The sequence below is a fragment of the Salvia hispanica genome, chromosome 3, assembly GCF_029641045.1.
Source record: "Salvia hispanica isolate PSC_SH4W2 chromosome 3, Shi_PSC_v1, whole genome shotgun sequence".
Lineage (NCBI taxonomy): Eukaryota > Viridiplantae > Streptophyta > Magnoliopsida > Lamiales > Lamiaceae > Salvia > Salvia hispanica.
Genome location: NC_142694.1, coordinates 13,232,259 through 13,253,705, shown reverse-complemented (window position 1 = coordinate 13,253,705; position 21,447 = coordinate 13,232,259). Strand labels below are relative to the sequence as shown.

The 21,447-nt window shown below is 32.3% G+C and overlaps 3 protein-coding genes across 3 annotated transcripts; 2 read left to right on the top strand and 1 right to left on the bottom strand.

Annotated features, from left to right (window-relative positions):
- The first annotated feature begins 531 nt into the window (after positions 1 to 531).
- On the top strand, positions 532 to 1,662 carry LOC125209262 (putative disease resistance protein At5g45490). The gene has a single exon (XM_048108868.1). The coding sequence runs from the start codon at positions 532 to 534 to the stop codon at positions 1,660 to 1,662; it is 1,131 nt and encodes a 376-aa protein (XP_047964825.1).
- Positions 1,663 to 14,870: 13,208 nt separating this feature from the next.
- LOC125212866 (Stress responsive A/B Barrel Domain-containing protein) lies at positions 14,871 to 15,534 on the top strand. Its single transcript, XM_048113146.2, has 2 exons — positions 14,871 to 15,065; positions 15,141 to 15,534. The coding sequence occupies exons 1-2, from the start codon at positions 14,947 to 14,949 to the stop codon at positions 15,337 to 15,339; spliced, it is 318 nt and encodes a 105-aa protein (XP_047969103.2). The 5' UTR covers positions 14,871 to 14,946; the 3' UTR covers positions 15,340 to 15,534.
- Positions 15,535 to 20,293: 4,759 nt separating this feature from the next.
- LOC125212988 (uncharacterized) lies at positions 20,294 to 21,421 on the bottom strand. Its single transcript, XM_048113310.2, has one exon. The coding sequence runs from the start codon at positions 21,276 to 21,278 to the stop codon at positions 20,388 to 20,390; it is 891 nt and encodes a 296-aa protein (XP_047969267.1). The 5' UTR covers positions 21,279 to 21,421; the 3' UTR covers positions 20,294 to 20,387.
- Positions 21,422 to 21,447: the final 26 nt, after the last annotated feature.

Below are 21,447 nucleotides of genomic sequence, written 5' to 3'. Positions count from 1 at the left end.
GTTAATGACGGCCAGTTTGATGGAAGTAGAAAGAGAGGAAGAATAAGCCAATTAATAGAATTATAGAATCAACATGATGGTATTGAAGCATAATTTGATCGGCAAATTTTTTTCTCTCACTAATAAGTTGGGTGGTAAAATGTTTTCTTTTACTTATAATAAAAATAAAAAGAGGAAGACGATGATAATGACGTTGTATGCCAAGAGACGGAAATATCATCAAACCATGAAAGAGAATTCTGTAGTGATGCTTTTTGTAGGAGTAATAAAATTCAAATTTGTGAAAGTGTAGGGAAATGCTATCTGTGTAGTTATAATTAAACAATCTCCATTTCATTCTTTGAGTCTGCTTTATCCCACATGTTTTTCTTTTCTTCTAAAATGTTAGTTGCAAGAGTGTATAAAGATAAAAGAATCAGTTCACCTGGTTGAGAAGCAAAGTACATGCCTTGCTTGCTATATGGGGCTAGCCTGCTTGTGGTTATAAGTTATATAGCGAGCGAGAGAGAAAAGAAAACATCCGTGAGAGCAATGGATGACATCGTAGAGAAGTTTCTGGAGGAGAAACTAAAAAAAGAAATCGATGCTGCCCAAGCTGCTGCTGCTAAGTTGGGTCCTGGCTTGAAAACCAACTGCACCAAGTTGAGCTCCATTCTCCGCGATTGCGAAGATTTGTTGAACAAGGTAAAGGAGAAGAAGGGCACGGGAAGAGACAAGCTCTACAATCTCCTCAACGTTATCACAGAGTGGCGCGACCTCTCCACCCAAACCAACTGCCCCACAGCAACCTGCTCCATTAACACGCTTTCCACCTATGTGAAGCAGCTCAAGAAAGATCTCGAAGACGAACCCGCCCCCACCAAGCAACAACTCCAAACACCGCCCAAGCCGGAGCTCTACCGCTGGAGCTGCCACGCACAGAGCCTCGCCACCATCCACGGCTTCGCCGACCGCCTCAAGATCATGCAGCGCCTCCTGCTCAAACCGACCCCGAAGCCAATCGGGATCGTCGGCGTGGCCGGCGTTGGCAAAACAGCGCTTTGCCAGCTGGCCTACAACCACGCTCCAGTGAAGGACCACTTCCCCCTCAGGCTCTGGCTCTGCTTGTCCAACAACCAGGACGGGGCGCGCGATCGCAAGGACTACCTCAAGATGATGATGAGCTGCCTCGGATACGAGGATCAGGTCATCCAGGAGATTGGCGACGACGCGAAGCGGCTCCAGGTGGCGCTGCAGCGCCACCTGAGCCGCGGGAGATACTTGGTGGTCCTGGACGATGTGTGGATAGAGAAGGAGAAGGAGGCGTTTGTGATGGATGAAGAGGTTCGTAAGCTGTTCGATTTCTTGAATCAGCCGCTGGGGATGCTCGTCATCACGAGCAGGTCGGCGGAGCTGGAGGAGATGCTTGGCAGGGACAATATCGACGTGCACAAGCTGTTGCCTCTCGGGGATCGCGACAGCTGCTTGGACATTTTCAATGATGCGTGGGAAAAGAGAACCGAATTGACTAAAGATGAGAAGAATGGCATCGTGAAAAAGTGTGGTGGCCTGCCATTGATGGCCAAGATGCTGGGGGAAATTGGTCCACCTCCACCTCCACCTCCACCGCCAATCGCGGAACCCTCAATATTAATCGTAAAAAGTACTAATAATACTCAATAATTATATGTTGTTTTCTGGTTTTCTTCATCTTTTGTGTGTTCATAATAAAGTGATTATATGTATGTGTATCTCTTGTTTTCAACTATAGATTGTAATAATGCTAAGTGGGTAATTAATTGGTGTATATCACCCCTTATTTTACCCTTCATTTTGATTGCACGAGCTACAATGTTGAAATTCAAAGACTCTCTTTATCATTTGGCCAGATATCAAGAAAAAATTACTATAAATGACACAATACACCAAAACGTTTGGTATCCATCTATCATGTCATGCTTCTAGAAAAAATAATGAGACAAGTTAGTTTCGAATTCGAAAACTAACTTGTCTCAATAATTTTCAACATCTGATGTGATTCGAAAAACAATGACATATTTGCGGCATGTGTTTATAATACAATCAGTTCGTTTTTGTGTGGGCTCAGCAACCTTAGTGGCACCAAATAATGACGTTTTTAATACAATAAATGAATTTAAAGATTGCGACGTATTGTATTTGTGTGGGCTCAGCAACCTTCAATCAGTTCGTTTTTCGACTCTCCCGACCATACAATTACAAATGAAATCCCAGAACGTTAAACACATCTTTTTATTCTTAAACATTAGTGGCACCAAATAATGCAACTTTTCATTTACGTTGAAAATATTATAATTATGATTTATGATACTGATTTCATCTTTTGAGCCAGCAATTATTTCTACTATTTGGGGACTTGTTTGATTTCTATCCTCTTAGAAAGATCAGGATTACAAATTCTTACAAAAATAAAAATTATTTCAATCGTTATATTCTACTCCTAAATACTAAATCCACCGTAAAAATATTAAGAATAGATATTATGATTGCTACGGCAATTATTAATTAACCCTACGAGAGTAGTGATAAACGTAAATAATTTCTACGTACGTAATTGGATATTTTAGGTAATTCATGCTTAAAACCGGTTCATGATTTTCAAATATTTTTAAATCAACTAGCATAATGCATATTTACCCTTTGAGAATAAATATACTATTTTTAATGATTTTTCTCCTCTCCTTATTTCTTCCGTTGTGTCTTCTAAATATACCATAAATGATTTTTCTCCTCTCCTTATTTTTTCGTCTCTGTCCCAAATATATATATATGAATGTGTGGTTATTTCAGCATCAAATATTTCCATACTTTTTGTACTACCGATAGAGTATATGGCCATATCTTAAAGTATGATTTTCATGAACATGATGTGCGCAGCCGACCCCCGGAACAGGCGGTACCTGACGGCCTCCGGGGAGGATGAGCACGAAGGAGGTCGACGTGCAGAACAAGACGAGAGAAATGTAGTAGTAATTTTTCACTTTTCTTTTTTACATTATTTTTTATTATTTTTACTAAATATTTTATTCCATGTTTGCACGATTCCCTATTTTATGCATTTTGTTGTAACTAAATGCTATTTATTTGCTTTTTTCTTATACTCTTAAGTTTTATTGTGGATCACTTTTTTATTTATACTTTTAAATAATATTATAAAAAATTTAAATAGATTTATAAATTAGCATATTTGTATGCGTTAATAATCATATCAGATTTTAACCATGATTTATTTTTACAATATCTTTATACTATTTTACACTTTTCTTGGTTTATTTAATATTGTCATTTTATTTTAAAAATACTTTTTTTCTTTAAAATCTCAAAGCTAATTATTTAATTATAATATAACAATTTCTTCTTCGAATAAGTGATTAAAATCTTATAGAATTCCCCAATACGTTTTGAATCACGAATAAATGCATAAAATAAGGAATCTTGCAAATCTACAAAAATAAGAGAGATAGAAACGAAATAAATTGAAATAAACAATAATAAACCAATTCCATTAACGTAAGCAATTGCAAATTGAAAAATTGAATAGAAAACTGGCAACAAAAACAAGAAACGAAAACAAGAATCTTATTCTAGAAACTAAACTTAAATCAAAATGAACTAAAACATATCAATCCAGATCTATGATATCGTCGCTCGCCGTCGACACTCCAGCTTCTTCCCGAGGTGGAGACTCATCATTATCAAAGATTATATACTCCTTTTAAATCACGATACATCGTGTAGAGTTTGAGGAGAGGGTCGGAGCAACATATCCTTTACAAATATACCTATATACCTTTAAAATATTAAATAAATAAGTTTTGAACATACAATTATTTTTTTGATTGAGATTCAAATACTCCCTCCGTCCCAAGGTATTAGACCAACTTTCCTTTTTGGGATGTCCCAACATATTAGACACATTTCCTTTTTTAGCAAAAAGCATCTATCTTATTTTATTCTCCACCTACTTTTTTCTCTCTTCTCTCCCCTACTTTTTCCCTCTCTTATACTTTATTCTCTCCACTTTAACTATTTAAATATCAATTCCTTAAATCATGTGCCCAAAAGAAGTGAGTCTAATACTCCGGGACGGAAGGAGTATAACTTTTCAAAAATAAAAAAATATATAAAAAATATTATTGTTAGTAGAAAAATAATTGGATGAATTCACTTTTATCATTTTAGATTAGTTTAATACTCCTCATATATCTATGAGTTGATTAAGAAATCATAAACTCTACTAATTCTATATCAGACAATTTTTTAGAGTTAGCAATATTTGCAAAACATGAGAAAATATTAGTTATATAGTTTTATAATGTTAAATAAATGAATTAAAAACATGTGGTTTTTATTTATCAAGTTGTAATGTTCTAAAAATAATTCAAATTTTGGAATGTAAATATTAATATAAAAAGTAAGAAAAATCTTAAATAAAAGCCACATAGTTAATTAGTATTAATACATCATAGATCATATTATAATTTCTTATATTATACATTGAATTGAGCAACAAACTCTAATATTTTATAAAAAAGAGAAAATATTAACAATATTGCTTTAAAATATAAATAAGTTATTTTTCATCGAGCTCGATTGTAACATTCTAAAATTTAAGAAATTAAATAAATTATAATTTTGGGATCTAAATAATTAAAATGAAAACCGCAAACTCAATTTTGTATTAATATATCATACGAAGTATAAGTATAAGATTTTAATTTGTTGCATTATATAGTGAATTGATCCAAAAACACTAATATTTTTTTTATAAAGCAAAAAAGCATTGGCCATATAGCTATAAAACACTAAACAGATTAGTTAAGAAGATGAGTGTGTGTGCGCATTTTTTTTTTTTTTTATCGACGTTCAATTGTAACGTTTTTGAAATTATGACTTTATAGAAATTAAATTTGATTGAGTAAAGAATTGAGCTAACAAGGAGTATAATATTTTCTAAAAAAAATATTAATTATATATCTTTAAAATATTAAATAGATGAGTTAATATTACAATTATGAAATTCTTAAATCAAAATTGTAAACTTAATGAGTACTCCTCAAGGAGTATTAAAATTTACTTGTTGCATGTTACAATTATTTGAACTAAGAACTCTAATATTTTATAAAGATAATTAGAAAATATTAGCTACAAATCTTAAAATATTAAATAAATAAGTTGTGAACATGCGATTATTTATTGATCAGGGTTCAACATAATCGTTCAAAATCATAAACACTAAACTCCTTTGGTAATATTACACCATATATCAAATTTTAATTTATTGCATGTTTTAGTGGGACGAACGAAAGTGGAAATTCGGCTTATTTCTATGAGACAGATAGAGTATTGTATAAAGAAAAAGAGAATATTTTTGGAAATATTAAAAATATGAAATAGATATGATAAGAACATGTACTCCCTCCGTCCCATAAAAGTTGAGTGGTATTCCTTTTTAGTCCGTCCCAACAAAGTTGAGTCATTTCCTTTTTTAACAAAAGACAAAACATCTAATCACTCTTACTTTATTCCATTATTTACTTTACTCTCTCTTATCTTTCCTATTTTTTTCATCTCTCTTATTTATTTAATATAAATTATTAATCTCCGTACCCAAAAATTTTGTATCAACTTTTATGGGACGGAGGGAGTAATTTTTTTTATCAAGGTTCAACTGTAACGTCCCAAGATATTAGAATTTAAAGAAATCAAATTTAGGAAATAAGAAATTAAAATTATAACATTCTTAAAATTCCAACAATACACTTATTTAGTTACTATATTAGTAGTATCAAATTTTAATTTGTTGGATTAGAGTGAATTAAGCTAAAAAGTAGATATATTGAAAATTATAAGTTTATCAATATTGAAAATTACAATTTAATTATAGCAGTAATTTTTTTTATCATATATTATTATAAATCTGATTATTGACACTTCAATAGTACGTTATAACAAATTTTTAATACTTCATAACGCTAATTATTTATACTATTAAATTATTTAAATCAAAATTTATACGGTAGTAATTATTTTTAATCATATATTATAAATTTGATTATTGAAACTTCAATAGTATTGGATAACAAATTATTAATACTTCATTACACTAATTATTTGTTAATATTAAATTATTTAAATTAAGATTTATAAAGACTAATTTGATAAGAGACCTGATATTGTTCATTTGCTACCAAATAGATCTTTATTTAATATTTTAAAATTTTAATATATTTTTAAATAAATGCAATAAAAAAATATATTATCCAATCATATTTTAAAAAATTGTATGGCATATAGTATGAAAAAGGTAACTTGTACGATATTTCTGAAGTCGCATATATCAAAACTCTATTTGTACGATGAATAACTAAACCTATAAACTTAATCTTGAAACCAAACTTATAGAAAATTGAAGAAAAATACACAAATTCCATTGAAACACAATAATAAACAAAAATAAAGCAATTCCATTCAACCATAATTGGATTGATTTTAGGACTAGATATGTACATTCAAAGTTTTTGATCGATAGACATGAATAAGATATTTGGAATTGGATTGATTTAATTTGATTGAGTAGGAATAAGAATATTAATTAGAAATACAATTACTAATTCATCTAGGAAATATCAAGATTATTGCATGTAATTTAATTCGACGAGATGACTAGATATGTATATTCAAAGTTTTTGATCGATAGACTTATGAATAAGAGATTTGGAATTGGATTGATTTAATTTGATGGAGTAGGAATAGGAAATTTAATTAGAATATAATTATTAATTCACCTAGGAGAGATTTGATATGCTGAGGGATAGATTCGTGAGTGTGTGTGAGCATCTCTTCTATACCAACTCTCATTTTTATTTTTATCGATAGTAAATATTAAATACTATCATTTTTAGTAATATTATTTTTGTTTTTATTTTTATTTTTCATGATATTAAATATTATTTTTATTTTTCTCGATATTAAATATTATTAGTAAATTCTCTCTCACCTATTCTCTCAGGAACTCTATGAACTCCGTCTCCCAGAATTCAATTCTTTTGATTTTTTTCTTAAACCTGAAAAGGTCATCTTCATAATCTCTATGTCACTCTTTTACCAAACTAAATCTCCAAGTAATGTTGTACTTCTTTATTTCTAAAAAGTTGGATCTTATTCTTGCTCAATTTCAATATTCTTACAAGACGGAAACCAGAATTTGTCATTTTTTCTCCAAAAACTATTCTGAATTTTTATCTCGCAAGCACAACAACGCCGCTAACCACTGTTCTTATTTTTTTCACAACTAGTCAACAAACGCCTCTGCGATCCAATTCACCCAAAATTTGGAATTCTGCCGCAGACCACCAGATTTATCCCCAATTTTTTTCTCTTCAGATTTCGAATCAATGAGCATTGAAAATTCGACATCCCAAAAATTTCCATGAAGTCAAGTAGTCAACCTTGTAGTGAATTTGTCCAGTTAAAAATCTCAGATTTCGTATGAGGTAGTGAATACAATTACGAATAAATTAATTATTAAGAGCTGAGAAGGTACATTTTGGAGAAAAAATGGTAAATGGTGATGTATTGTGAATTTTCACTTCGAACAATAAATGATGGAGAGAAAGTCTCTTAATATTTAGTGAAGATTGACGTAAAAGTATTAGAAGAAATTGGGAGAGAGGTAGAATATGGTCGACAAATTTAAGTTCAAAAAATAAAAAGGGAAAAGGAAAGATAGGAGTATTTAGATATGGAAATCTTAATTTGGAGATTTATATCAAGATTAATATTTCTTTTACTATTAAAATATAATAAAAATATAATAGGGATAATATAGTAAGTAAACAGTATAAATAATAATAAAACCGGTTAATATAAAATCGGTTCGGTCTGATTAAAAAGTTAAGGGTATTATGTACGTAGAAATTCACTACGAAAATCATTTCCCATATAGAGTAATAGGAGTTTAAAATCATCTGTTTATGGTATTTGCAACCGTGTGTGTATTCACAGTTGCATTGAGCACATGACACCGACACACATTTTAGGCAGTCCACCAAAATTAGTCCTTATCTATTTATAGTAGGGTTTCTTCTTTGATGAGGTGAATTTTATTTTTCACTAATAACATTTGAACCACTTCTTTTTTACACTTTATATCTCTTATTTTACCATTAATTTTGCATTAAAATATTGGCTGTCAACTGTGAAAGCCTATTTTTTTGGATGGGGTAGTGTTAATTTCTGTTTCATAATTTTATTTATAAGTTTTTAATATCGAGTAGTATATATTAAGATGAAAAGAATAAAAAAATAATATATGTAAATAGTTTTTGCATGTATATATAAAGTTGTGCATATATAGTGCAGAAAGCACGTGAATAGTGTAAGTACGTACCAACATTTAAGTGTTTTTTCACCCTTAGAAATGTGCGAATTTCATGCAAAAGCCCCAACAAATTGTTATTGCTAATAAAATAGGAATTAAAGTATATTGTAGGTATAAGATATATTTTCATTTAGTTGAAGTGGCAGCTCATAACAAACATAATCTCATGAGAGATGCATATATATGTCGAAGTAGAAGTAGAAGTAGAACTAGTGTTTCCAGAGAGTGAAGTCGAAGTCGATATGAGGATTGTCATGAGTCCAATTAAAACCCTTCTTGAGAGCTGGGGGAGTGAGAAGCATCCCTTGTGCCATGCTATCCACCAGCAGCGGCATGTTATACAATGCCTCCTCATCCACAAACTCCACCACCTCTTCCTTTTTCAAACTACTACTACTACTTCCATTAATGTTTCCTGTATCCAACGAAGGCGGCCTGGGGCGGGGGCTTCTTTTCTTCGCGCCTCTTTTCTTCATCTTACAAGGCTCGGTTGATGAATTTGGAGCTTCCGAATTCATAGATAGTTCTAATTGTAACGTATAAAGATTATAAGGAGATGTGTGTATGTTGAATGTTGTTGGAGTTTTGAATTTGTTGTGTATACTATTTATAGAACTATTAATATAACCCTGGATGGAATGGAAGTATCCAGATATGGCGTTGACTTTAGAGACTCACGTGTTTTTCTATATTCAGGGAAACATTTCGAGGTCTGTGGCTCTCAAATTTTTGGCTGCACGTGACGTTGACGATGTCAATTTGTCAAACATTTGGCTACACGTGTGCTTCTCTTGCAAAATTTGGACTGCACGTGTTGCAATAAAAATTGACTGTTAATAACATCCTTAAAATATGGACATATATCCTACTACCTCCGTCCCCTAAATTTTGACACACTTTGACTCGGCACGAATTTTAAGAAATGTAATGAAAAGTGAGTTGAAAAAGTTGGTAGGATGTGGGTCCTACTTTTAAAGTATTAGTTTTATAATAAAATGTGAGTAAGAATGCGTTAGTGGAATATGAAGTCTACTACCAAAAATGGTTAAAAAGTGATGTGTGTCAAAATTTGGGGGACGGACCAAAATAGTAAACTGTGTCAAAATTTGAGGGACGGAGGTAGTAGAATGATAATAATTCCTAATTAAAAATCATACGACTATTTACACTTTCATTTTTGTTCCATTAAATATAAAATATTTATTATTTCATGAATTAATAAAAATAATAATAATGTAAGATGGAGAAAAAAATAGGGATATTACTATTTTCATTTTAGAAAATATTTTATTTTATATTAGACAATTTAAAAAAAAAACGTTTCATTGTAACGGAATAAAAAAAAAGTATAATTTAATTGAGATCGCAAAATTTGTGACTGTAGATTCAATTTCCATTCCATCTCCCTATACCAGTTAGGCAATTACCAACCACCATTAAGGATTTAGTTTCCCTTAATGAGATTATGAGATTATATATTGATATGACAAAGAAGGTGGCACTTCTCTTGTTAGATTGCGATTAATCAACTATTCAAACAAATAATTTGGACGGGCAGAAAGGTATAAAGTATAAACGGTAATGCAGTGCAAAAGTCTTGGTTGATTTCAAAATTTTATTGCAAATTTTTAGGTGATTTAGATAAAAGTAATACATTAGGGATATGTGGTTTACAATATTATATTTCATAATTAAATTTCCATGATGTTTGGTTTATAAGATTAAATCTTATGATTTAATCATAGATGAATAGTCATATAATAATTAATCATAAGTCATAACTAATCCTCTTATACTAAATAATCTCAAAACCTATCATAAATTAGTATCTTATTACTATTTTACGTGAAAAACCGAAAATCGCCTACTAGTATTCTTAAAAGAGTGAATATAACCTCTAATTAAATAGTCGAGCACTTAATAAATTCTTAAATTTGCAAATTCTTATTAAAATGTTCAATCTAGCTATATTTCAGAGTGAATCTTTTAGTTAGGGGTGAGACATATATACTAATCTTAAGTTGGAAAAATTAAACGTTTTTGTCAAAAATTCCACAGTTCGTAAATTTTATTATGAATATTTTCGGATAAAATAAAATGGTGTGGGCTGTGACACAATATCATATATTGATAACATTCCAAATTTCCAATCAAACATTACTGTTAAGGACGGTTGTATGTATTGTTTTGCTATTGACCAGAATACTTTGGTTTTTATAACGAAAATGACTGTTATATATGATCATTATTTTACGATAAATTAAGAATAATGGTTTTGACTCTCGACATTATCAATCACCAAATAAAAAAGAAACCTTAATTAAATGACAAAGCTTTGACTCGCGGCAACAAAATGTCTGTGTTGGACTTGGCGCTTACTTTGACAATAAATTTGTCTTTATTTATTATGGGCGGTAACGATTTATTGGCCCAATAGACTTTTACCGGCCCAATCTGTTAAAACAAATTAATGGTCTTGTGCTTTGAAAATGATAACTCTATTCATAGTCCTTATGTTATTTACTATAGCCGTTGGTATAGAATTAATTACATATTTATAGTAGTACAACTTATAGTCCTAAATTAAAAGTGGTTGTTTCATAATCAAATTAAACTTACAGTTACACAACTCAACAATATTGAGGAGCTCACTTTCTTTCACGCTTCGATGACCTATAATTGAAGGTTAAATGCCAACGGTGAAGAGGGGTTTACGTATTCAAGATTTTTGGTGCAATAAATTTGATAAACTCTTTCCTTTTTTATTCGTCCTCTTCTATTTTAGGATTTTTCTTTCTCTTTAACCAGGTGAGATCCATTTTTTCAATAACACATTTTTCTTTCTATCTCTATCTCACTTACCAATTTTTCATTAAATACCGTGTCATTTCAAAAGTTTCTGTTTTTAGAGACCTATGGAGTAATTATTTGGATCCCAATTAAAAAAATATGAATTAAAAGAAATTACAATGAGAATTGGAATTAAAACATCCATACATACTTTTCAATGAAATAGACGTAAAGTAATGTGCCCATCCATAATTGAAAGAAGGAAAAAGAAAAAGTGAATAAAATCAATAGCAACAGCCAACGGAATCATACTATATTCATGTATTTTTCTTTTTGCAATAAAAACGACGTTGATATGTTTTTACTAATTTCATGTTATATCTAACACACTTAGGCACCTATTTAACTACTCTGAGTGACAAAACGAATAATAAAACTACTACAAGTTAATTTACCATTTATTCTAATGAATTAATTTTAAACGGGTAAGTAACTTAATTAGTTCATACTCCATATTTAATGAATTATTACACTAAAGATTGGTTGGGTATATGAATAATTGAAAGCTGAAACAATGAAAAATGTCTCTATAGTTGTTCGTGCAATAGATTCCATACATCATTTTGCGTTTGTCTGAGAACTGACTATAGTCTTTATAGAGATGGTATGATTATAGTCTTCAACTTTATGGAAATCTTGCATTATTATTCCTCTTTTGCAGAGTACTTTTGGACACACACTGATTTTATTAGGAATTCCACGTTCTTGTGCACGAGCCATCTCCCTTTCTTGTCGGCTATTTCTTCTGGCCACACTTTCATCTCTTTTCTACTTATTTCTTCATAAAATTGGGAGATTACACCTTGCCATCCAAGAGATCGTATAAAGATGTAGTACATATACCTATAATTGGGGTACACATCGGGTTCGAATAAAAGGATAAAGGTCCAATCCTACACATGGTTGGATTGTCAAAAGCAGCTCACGACATTTTCCTACAGAGGAAGACCTCGATCGAATTATAATTTATAAGCATAAACCTATAGTTCGTGAGATCTAATTGAGCTCGATAGCTACATGGTTGTATTCCCCACTCAACTAAATCAACATATTTGCAAGCAATCGAAGAAACAAGAAGAAATAACTAACATCTCCCTTAATTAAGATCGATCATATGCTTATCGCTAGGCTATATATAACCTTCATATTAGATTGACAACAAGCATGAATACTTTACTACGAATAAAAAAAATGATGTTATTGTAGAATTAAGGCAAAACACATTCTTAGGTCCTTATACTTTAGTCAAAATGTTAATTAGGTCCTTGTACAATTTTTTCGTTTTACTGGATCCTTATACTTTTCACAATATTTTTATCAGGTCCTCGTACGATTTTTCGTTTTAGTAGGTCCTTATACTTTTATCATAAATTTCATTAGATCCTTGTACAATCTTTTATTTTAGGGACTTTTTTACATTTATCTTGGATAATAATATATATTTAATTAAACTTAATGAACTTTTTAATATTCCATTATTTAACTTAGCATAGTCTATAAAGATAATATCATCTTGTTATCCAATAATCTCAATAAGTTGTAGAGAATAATAAAAAGATTAACCGTGATGATTGAAGATTAAAATCGAAGTGTTTTTTTAGTATAACTATCCGAATTTTCAATTGATTATTTATATTTATATTGAAAAATACGTTTCCCTGAATATTCATAATCATAAGATAAGTTAAATAATAAAATTAAAAGGTTCATTAAATTTAATTAATTAAATATAAATTATTATCTAAGATAAAAGTAAAAAATATCTTAAAATAAAAAATTGTATAAGGACCTAATAAAATTTATAATCAAAGTATAAGGACCTATTAAAACGAAAAAATTGTACGAGGATGTGATGAAATTTATGAAAAAGGTATAAGGACCTATTAAATCGAAAAAATTGTACGAGGACCTAATGAACAATTTGATTAAAGTATAAGGACCTAAGAATGTGTTTTGCCTAGAATTAATTAAATGTGTCGACAAGAATTAGGTCAAATTAAGTTCCTAAATTGTTTAGGAATTAGCCGTTGTGTGTTACTGTCACATGCGCTCTCCATCTCCAAATGTGTGTTTTATTTACATATAATATGTGTCACCTAAGTAGCGTCATATTTTAGAATTTTATATACAAAATACCTGCATTCATATGTAAATTCTTCAGTCATTTTTTTTTTCGTGTAATCAATGGATGATTGAATAATAAAAATCCTATATTTATGACTCGAAATAATTATGTTTTCACGACATCGCTTTTTGAAACAGCAACAGGCGATGGAGCAGACAAGTGATGTTGTATCAACGATTTCGTTCACGTATACAATTAATCACATCACATTGGCTAGAAATGGGACATATACGTGATATGACTTGCAAATTGCAATAGACTTTCTATCCATTATTATAATGATTTTTTTTTTCAAATTACGCTCTACATTTATTGCTAGTAAAATTATGCGCCACACATAAAAATTATGATGTGGAACGTGCATTATTAGAGTGTAACAAGTATATATATACCATTCAATAAATAAACAATCACTAGATTCACTAGTAAAATTGGGAAGAAATATTCCGAGAAAAGTTTATCATAATCAATCTTTTAGAAAAAAAAAAGATAAAAATTATATATTCTCGCAGCACTCTCAGTAGTCAGTAAGTATGCCAGGAAATTTGGTCCGCACCTAAGACTCGAGGTCAGGTCACGTGTTATGCGTTACTGTGCGTGTGTGACATGAGTCGAGGTATGGGCTGCGCTTGAATAGTTAAGGGTCGATCGAATATTTGGGGTCTGAATAGTAGTAGTAGCAGCAGTATAAAGGGTTTAGGGAGTATTACTAGTTAGAGTATTAAACTATTCTTAAAAAATATTAAAAATACTATATATCAAAATCTATATTGCTTCCATATAAACTTTTCTGATAGTAAATAGATTATAGGATTTTCGTGTATGATAAAATGATAGGAGCATTATAAACTATTGAGATATGGAACACAATGCTGTTCTAATAACTAGAATCCAATTTGCTCAATTCAGAGTTATATGTCTGTTTTTTACAAGAAATTAGTATTCCATTGATGACAGCTAAGGCACTACCACTACCACTACCACAGTAGCCATTCAGTAAACAACTTGTTACAAAACAGTGAAGAGGAGAGACCACTTTTATTTTTATTTATTTGGATTCTTGCTCCACCCACACTAATTTTTTTCATATGATATGATATGATATTTAACACATGTGACATGCATTAGTAGTAGTAAATACAAAATATATGATTCAAAAAATATAACAAAAGATCTTATTTCCAATTATAAATGTTCTTGCACAACCATTTTTGGAGGTGTGACCTTATATACTCAAAGTTTGATTTTCACAAACAAAAAACATACATGTAGAGGAACATATAGAATGAAGATATAGCTGGAATAAGCCAGAGGACCCAATTGAATTGAAAATTCAAAGTTGAAAAATTGGGTGAGAAAATGTGAGAATTGAAAATTCAAAGTTGAAAAATTGGGTGAGAAAATGTGAAAAACACAGAGAAGGCTAGTGGGAATTGGCCCCACTAGAACAGACTAGCCTTTAAAAATCTTACATTGTCCAAGTTTAATGTGCGACACTCTTGACTGTCCAATTCTCACTCAAATTGTGTGCATATATAGTAAGGGTGTGGTTATTCATTTTGGGTCAGAAATGGCTGAATTCAATCATCTTGTGCTGGTGAAGTTCAAAGACGACGTCGTTGTGGACGACGTCTTGCAGGGATTGGAGAAGCTCGTCTCCGAAATGGATACTGTCAAGTCCTTTGTCTGGTTAGTAGTACTAGGTAGTTAACCATTTCCATATGATCATTGTAATAAAATTGTTTATGATATTGATTTGGGCAGGGGGCAAGATAAGGAGAGCCCTGATGTTCTGAGGCAAGGATTTACGCACTCGTTCTTGATGACATTCGGAAGCAAGGAGGATTTCGCTGCGTTTGCTGCTCATCCGAATCACGTCGAGTTTTCGACCACATTCTCTGCTGTGATTGACAAGGCTATTCTCCTTGACTTCCCAGCTAAAACTGTCAAACCTGCTGCTTGATATTCTCTTAATTCCTATATGTCTAGTGTGTGTGTTGTGTGTTTGTGTTTGAGGTTTACTTGCATGGATTCTGTTCTGTAGCCTAATAATGGAGTTGGAGTTGCTTTTGTTTAACTTCTACTACGACTGCTCTTGATGTATCAGAATATATATGTTCTGCAGTTTAATGAATGAGTTATGGGATCTTAAATTTTAGATTTTTTTATTTTTTTTTTGAACTTTGTTGCCTCAACATATATTCGTTTTGATTATTTGAGCACTGCCAAATCTAGACTGCATTCTGCTTTCATATTGAAAAACTGCTTAGGCATTGAGGAATTCTTTTAGTTCAACTTTTCTGATTACAAAAAAGAGGAAATCCTTTTTCTTGATGTCAAAGAAGCAAGAATATCATAACAGAAAGTGCTAATAGATTCTCTGATATGTTCAACTTTTCATCTCACAATATGTATAAATGAAGGGTACATCAAAATTCGTAAGCCAAATCATCCTCTGCAAATCCGAGAAGCTCTAATGATGGGCCTATTCCAAATCAACCACACAAACAAACTCATCATCGGTTTCCAACTCCTTGATTCTCTTCAACTGCTCTAATCACCACATTAGCTATGTATGTATCAGAAATGCAGTCTGTTATCTATGTGTTCTTGCACTACTTGAAGGTCATATGGTGTTTATCTGGTTTTCTTACACTTGTGGGAGTTTTGGATTGCCTTTTTATTAGATGTAATTGAAGAGTGCAGAGTAATTAGTTCAACTGAAATTCCTACTTGCTCAGTTTTGTTTCTTGCTTTCATGATTTCATTCCTATTTTTGGTTCTATATTTGCAAGTTTAGATCCTTGATCTTGCAATCAAGTTTTGTTTGTGGGTTAGGAAGCTACTTCGTTTAAATACCAACATCATAATATTATTCATGTGTAGAACTAGTGTAGTAGAAGTAGTAGTAGTATTTTGCAAGGCTCAAGTGGGCCAACTGCAATATATGTGCAGTATAGTTTTCACATTCCTGTCATGTTAAATATATTTTCAACATTTTGGTAATATAGTTGTCACGTGAAAGATAATTATGAGATTATGGTGATTCCACGAGTGGTGTCTGGTGTGATATATGCAATGGGCTCTGATGGATTCGAATTTTCTCAGTGGATAAGTGGTTTTGGACTCATTTCGTTTTCATCAGTGCTCAACTCATCATGCTCATGCCCTTCCATTAAATGGAAGGGGCAAATCACGTCCCACATCGAAAAATAAGTAAATTGCACAAAATATGACTTTCCAAGTCCATTAATATGGGGCTTTTTAGTGTCTAAGAATAAAATTGCGAGGACTTGACCCAAAGAACAAAGTGGACAATATCATACTACAGCGTTCAGGTGTTTATCAACGAACCCTCGTAAACATAGCTATCTTAATCAGGTAAAATGCTAATAAATTTGAGCAAGAAGTACAAAAAAATAGATCAAATACATATAACCATCATTATGTGACGACTAAATTACATTATGTTACTCAAATGTTAAGAAAGGTTTTCAGTTTTGTGGGATTTGGACATAGCAATCGCAAAATCCAGCTTCTTCATGTAAACTACATCGGTCATCATCATGTGAAGAAGCAAAATTAAAAAATTTACCACAAACTAAGCCTTTTGTCCACCATTTCTTCTCCAAACTTAACTCTTTTTCCACAGGTTGCTTCTGCAACGCCTCCACCTCTTCTTCCGATTCGACGTCGTTTTCCACCAATTTATTTTCATGATTTTGCTTCAAAACAAGATGAAGAAATAAGACAAATTTTGTGAGCATTGTGCCAAAAAGGTAGTAGTAAAACATAGACAACAAGACCATGGCTGGGTAAGTTTATTTTATTTTTCTTCTTTTTGTGATGCTCATTCTCATTTTGAAGCGTCTATTAATATTCGAGATGAATCAAGATATTACCAACATAAAATTCATTGCCTACTGTATTTTGTCAAGAAGAAAATCTCATTTAAGTTAAGTTGGAAAATCTCATTAAAGTTGATCGGATCGATGGACTAACAAAAATGAAAAAAAAGAATATTATGATAAGTTTTGCAATCTACCACTATTTATGGATTAAATATGTCGCCAAGATCAGCACACTTTTCAGCTTCTTTAGTAAATTTCATTTTATACCCCTCATGTTTGACTGTATTATATGCAGTTACATTATTTCACGAAAATGAATTATGTAAATATGTTTGACTGTAGATTAGACAAATTATGTGTTAATTTCATTCATAATTGGGTAAGTATAATTAGATTAGATAAGTGACGTGTTTCATTCGTATTTGGGAAAATCATAGGAGTATATAATCAAAATGATAAGTTTACGATTTTTTTATTGTGTAAATAATTGATTTTATCTCATTATTTGGAACATTTACATCAAAATATCTCACTGTTTAGGTAGTTATCATTTAATATCTCATCGTGTCATTTGAATTAGGGTCTTAATGATGCAAAAGTGTCAAAAGATGATCGATCAGAAAAACTACTTTAGTTACATGAATTTGAAATAATGATAAAAAAAAGCCACTATCTCAAAGGGAAACAACACAATTACAGAAATTATAAATAAAATTTCTAAAAGATATAAAATGACGATTCCGTCCCTTAAATGATGTCCAATGGCCAAAATCCATCGTACGCCATGGCAAGGGACGTCACTTACGTTTTCGGTGTCGCCAGCGTTAACAGATACAACTGCATCACTTAACCCATTTCGAGTCATTCCAATGCAATTGACGTTTGTGGGTGTTGTGACTATTGTCTTCTTGAAATGTTTGCTCACCTCTCGTTAGATTTTCAGTTTTTGTTTAACTTTAACACTCCATAATAGATAGGCTTTTATAAGTAAGTTGAGTGCTATGCAATAAATAGGCACACACGGCAGCTCAGAAGATGTAGTACAAATTTGTGGGTTTACATCTGTTGAAACAAACTGAGAACCACCAGTTGCATAGCCCGAAATAAGGGGCTTTTCTGTTCAAATTCTGATAACGTGGTCCAAAAATTGAGGCACAAACAGCCATTTTAATGGGGTCTCTTTCTCATCTAATCAAATTCAATTCTCACTTGCTGCTTTCCTCAATGTAATTCTTGTGACACCTTTTCTGCTGTCTTTCTTAATTGGATGTTGATTTCTTGTTGCTTTCTCAACTTTCAAATGAGTAGGTAAGTGTTTCTTTGTTGTTAGTTGTTACATATAAAGGTGAAATTTTGCAGGCTAATCAAGTACTACTACTAACATTGATATGTCTATTGTTACAAAAAAAGATTAGTACTACTACTACTACAAAAAGAGATTACTCATTTTCTAGTTTAGATTTCATTTTTTAAATCCAGGATAACATCACCTTTCTAATTTACTACTACTATTTTTACAATATCGGTTTATTTTCTGTCAAAAATGGAGCGAACGTATTTGCTTAGTATGGTTATGTGTTATACTCTCACACACGTGAGTTACAAAAATTACAATGATAACATTTAAGATGGTTGACCGCTAGCTTTTAGTCGTACTTTTTCGGTAGCCATGTGATATTAACAGAAGAATTCAGCCCAAAAGATTAATCTGTTAGGAAAGAGAACATATTAATCTATATACCCCATACCAGTTGTTACCAATATGAGAATTGAGTCCGTCACCATGTCAACTTTGATTTCATCAAATTTCAAATTTCGACCAACGGTGCAAATCACTGTGTTTTATGTGAAATGTTAAATGTCATGCTGTAAACAAGAAATTAGTAAAAGTTGTATTATTACGTGCAACTAATTAACCTGTAATTAAATGTCGCCTGAAAAAGTAATAAATACACTTAACAAAACATACATTGTGAAAAGTATACTCCCATTTTTAATATACTTTGCTCCTAAAACAATTCAAGAAATTGTAAATTAATTGAAAACGAAGTTTTCTAAAATTGAACAGACCACTATATCATGCCATTGTCCTTCTCGATAAAAATCATGTCATTTTCTAAATATTCTCTAATTTTTGACTTTTTCGTGCTTAAGGCAATCTTTATCGAGATATATAGAAAAGCAGAAAATATCTTCATAACAATCCTTCAAACACCAAATGAGTATTTTTGGTGCCTTTTGTGTTCTTTTGATCTGATCTTTTTGCTACTATAAGGATTCTTGTAAGTCATGCACATGGGTGCCAAATTGTGAACAATTTCAACAATCAATTATGAGTGAGTTTATCTATCGTATTGGACAACCAATAGCATTAAAGAGATATTGAAATTTGAATTCCAAACTTTTGACCAAATTACAAATTAGCCATAATTTTTAAATGTTTTAATAACATCCTTAATATTCTTTCGTTTTGTTGCGAATTAGATTATTCTATTTTTTTTTCACGAGTTTGAAGTTCAGACCTAAACTTAACGACAAAATTTCTAATTGATTGAGAACTTTTGAAGCCTTTGGATTGTCGTTTTTACTGTAAATTTCACCGTTAAAATGTTTGGCGACTGTGTAGTCGAGAGTTAGGAATTAGTGCGTAAATTTTTAGTTTTTCAAAATATTAGTAGTATGAAACAATAAAAAGATCAAATTTGTAATAAATCGAATGAGATTGAAACATTATCAAAACACTCTAAAAGATTAAGTATAATGTGTAAAAAGATGAATTAGTTTGAGAACTTAATTGCAATAATCTGATCCTTACCTGATACCCCAACTAATAATTTTATAATAAACAAAATGCTAGGCTCAAATAAAATAATAAAGCAAAAACCTAAGCAACCATAAATTGAAATTATAGTTAGGCTAACCAAACACATAAAGGTGAAAAGCAAATTGACCCACACGAACAAACACATTAAATACTAATACCATCCAAACTTATGTGACAATCAACCTTTATGCAAATAGAAAAAGTGAATGAATCACTGAATACGTCATAATTACCAAAAGATGTAAAATATAAACTCGTGAATCAAATGAATTAATTATAAAGTCGTTTCAATTGGGGAAAAAAAAGGAAATGAAGCAAAATTAGACATGAATTGACTTAGTTCTTACAAGCACAAATCATGAAAGAGAAATCAAGATGGCGACGATGATGAGGAGGAGAATTGTCGTTGTCGTGCATCCAGAATGTAGTGCTATCCAATCCGGTGGACCTCGGCTTGAACATGAAGACGGCACATCCGGAATCCGGATTGTAGAACCAGTCATGAACATCCCACAGCAAATCCACCAGCATTCCGTCCACAAAAATCGTGTGATTCCCCCTGAAATTCCACTGCACCTTCCTCACCTTCATCACCGTCTTCTTGTCCACGCACACCCACAGAATCGGATTCCGCTCCATCTCCCCATACCGGATGGACACATCGTGCGCGCCGCCGCCCTCGCTGAATCTCGCCCTCGTCGAGTACACCGCGCTCCCGGACAGGTGCTCCTGCCGCGACACCAGCGCCAATTTGTTATCCGCGCTGGCGCCGAATTGGTGAGGGTGGGGCGCCGCCTTGTCGCCGAGGAGCAGGGCGAGGGCGGAGTCGACGACCACGGCGAGGTAGAAGCCGTCGAGGGGCTCCGGGCCGGGGTGGTAGCGGGCGGCCGAGAGGTCCCAGAAGAGGTCGATTTTGGAGGAGGAGGAGCGGAGGTGGAGAGACTTGGAGCCTTTGGATTTGCGGAATAGGCGGGAATTATTGGAGGCGATTTTGAAAGTGACGGAGGGATCGTCGTCGAAGGAGATGGTGAGGGCGTGGGAGGAGGCGGTGCGGCTCCACGTCAGCGTCATCGTCATCTGCTTCAGGGTGCTTCTGTAGAGACATGTCACGCTGTTTTGGATGGAAGGGGCGGATATGATGCAGGGCTTTATGTTTTTGTAGCTTGAGCACGATGTGTCCGAGACCTGCACTGCGTGATCGCTCAGACATGATGCTAACTCTCTCATTTTGTTGTCTATAGACAGACACACACAGAGACGAGGGAAGGAGGAGAATTGTGTAGTGTCTTAAATGTGTTTTATCTCTAAATTAAATTAGTGTGTGTGCAACTAATGATATTGGAAAGAATGGATATTTGCGACAGAGACTTTCTCTATGTCTTGACAGTTCATTTGA

Bases quoted from the DNA above. Each gene is read 5' to 3' on its own strand.
- LOC125209262 (XM_048108868.1), top strand. From the start codon at position 532: ATGGATGACATCGTAGAGAAGTTTCTGGAGGAGAAACTAAAAAAAGAA.
- LOC125212866 (XM_048113146.2), top strand. From the start codon at position 14,947: ATGGCTGAATTCAATCATCTTGTGCTGGTGAAGTTCAAAGACGACGTC. The intron at 15,066-15,140 runs GTTAGTAGTACT...TGATTTGGGCAG, and splicing joins ACTGTCAAGTCCTTTGTCTG to GGGGCAAGATAAGGAGAGCC.
- LOC125212988 (XM_048113310.2), bottom strand. From the start codon at position 21,278: ATGAGAGAGTTAGCATCATGTCTGAGCGATCACGCAGTGCAGGTCTCG.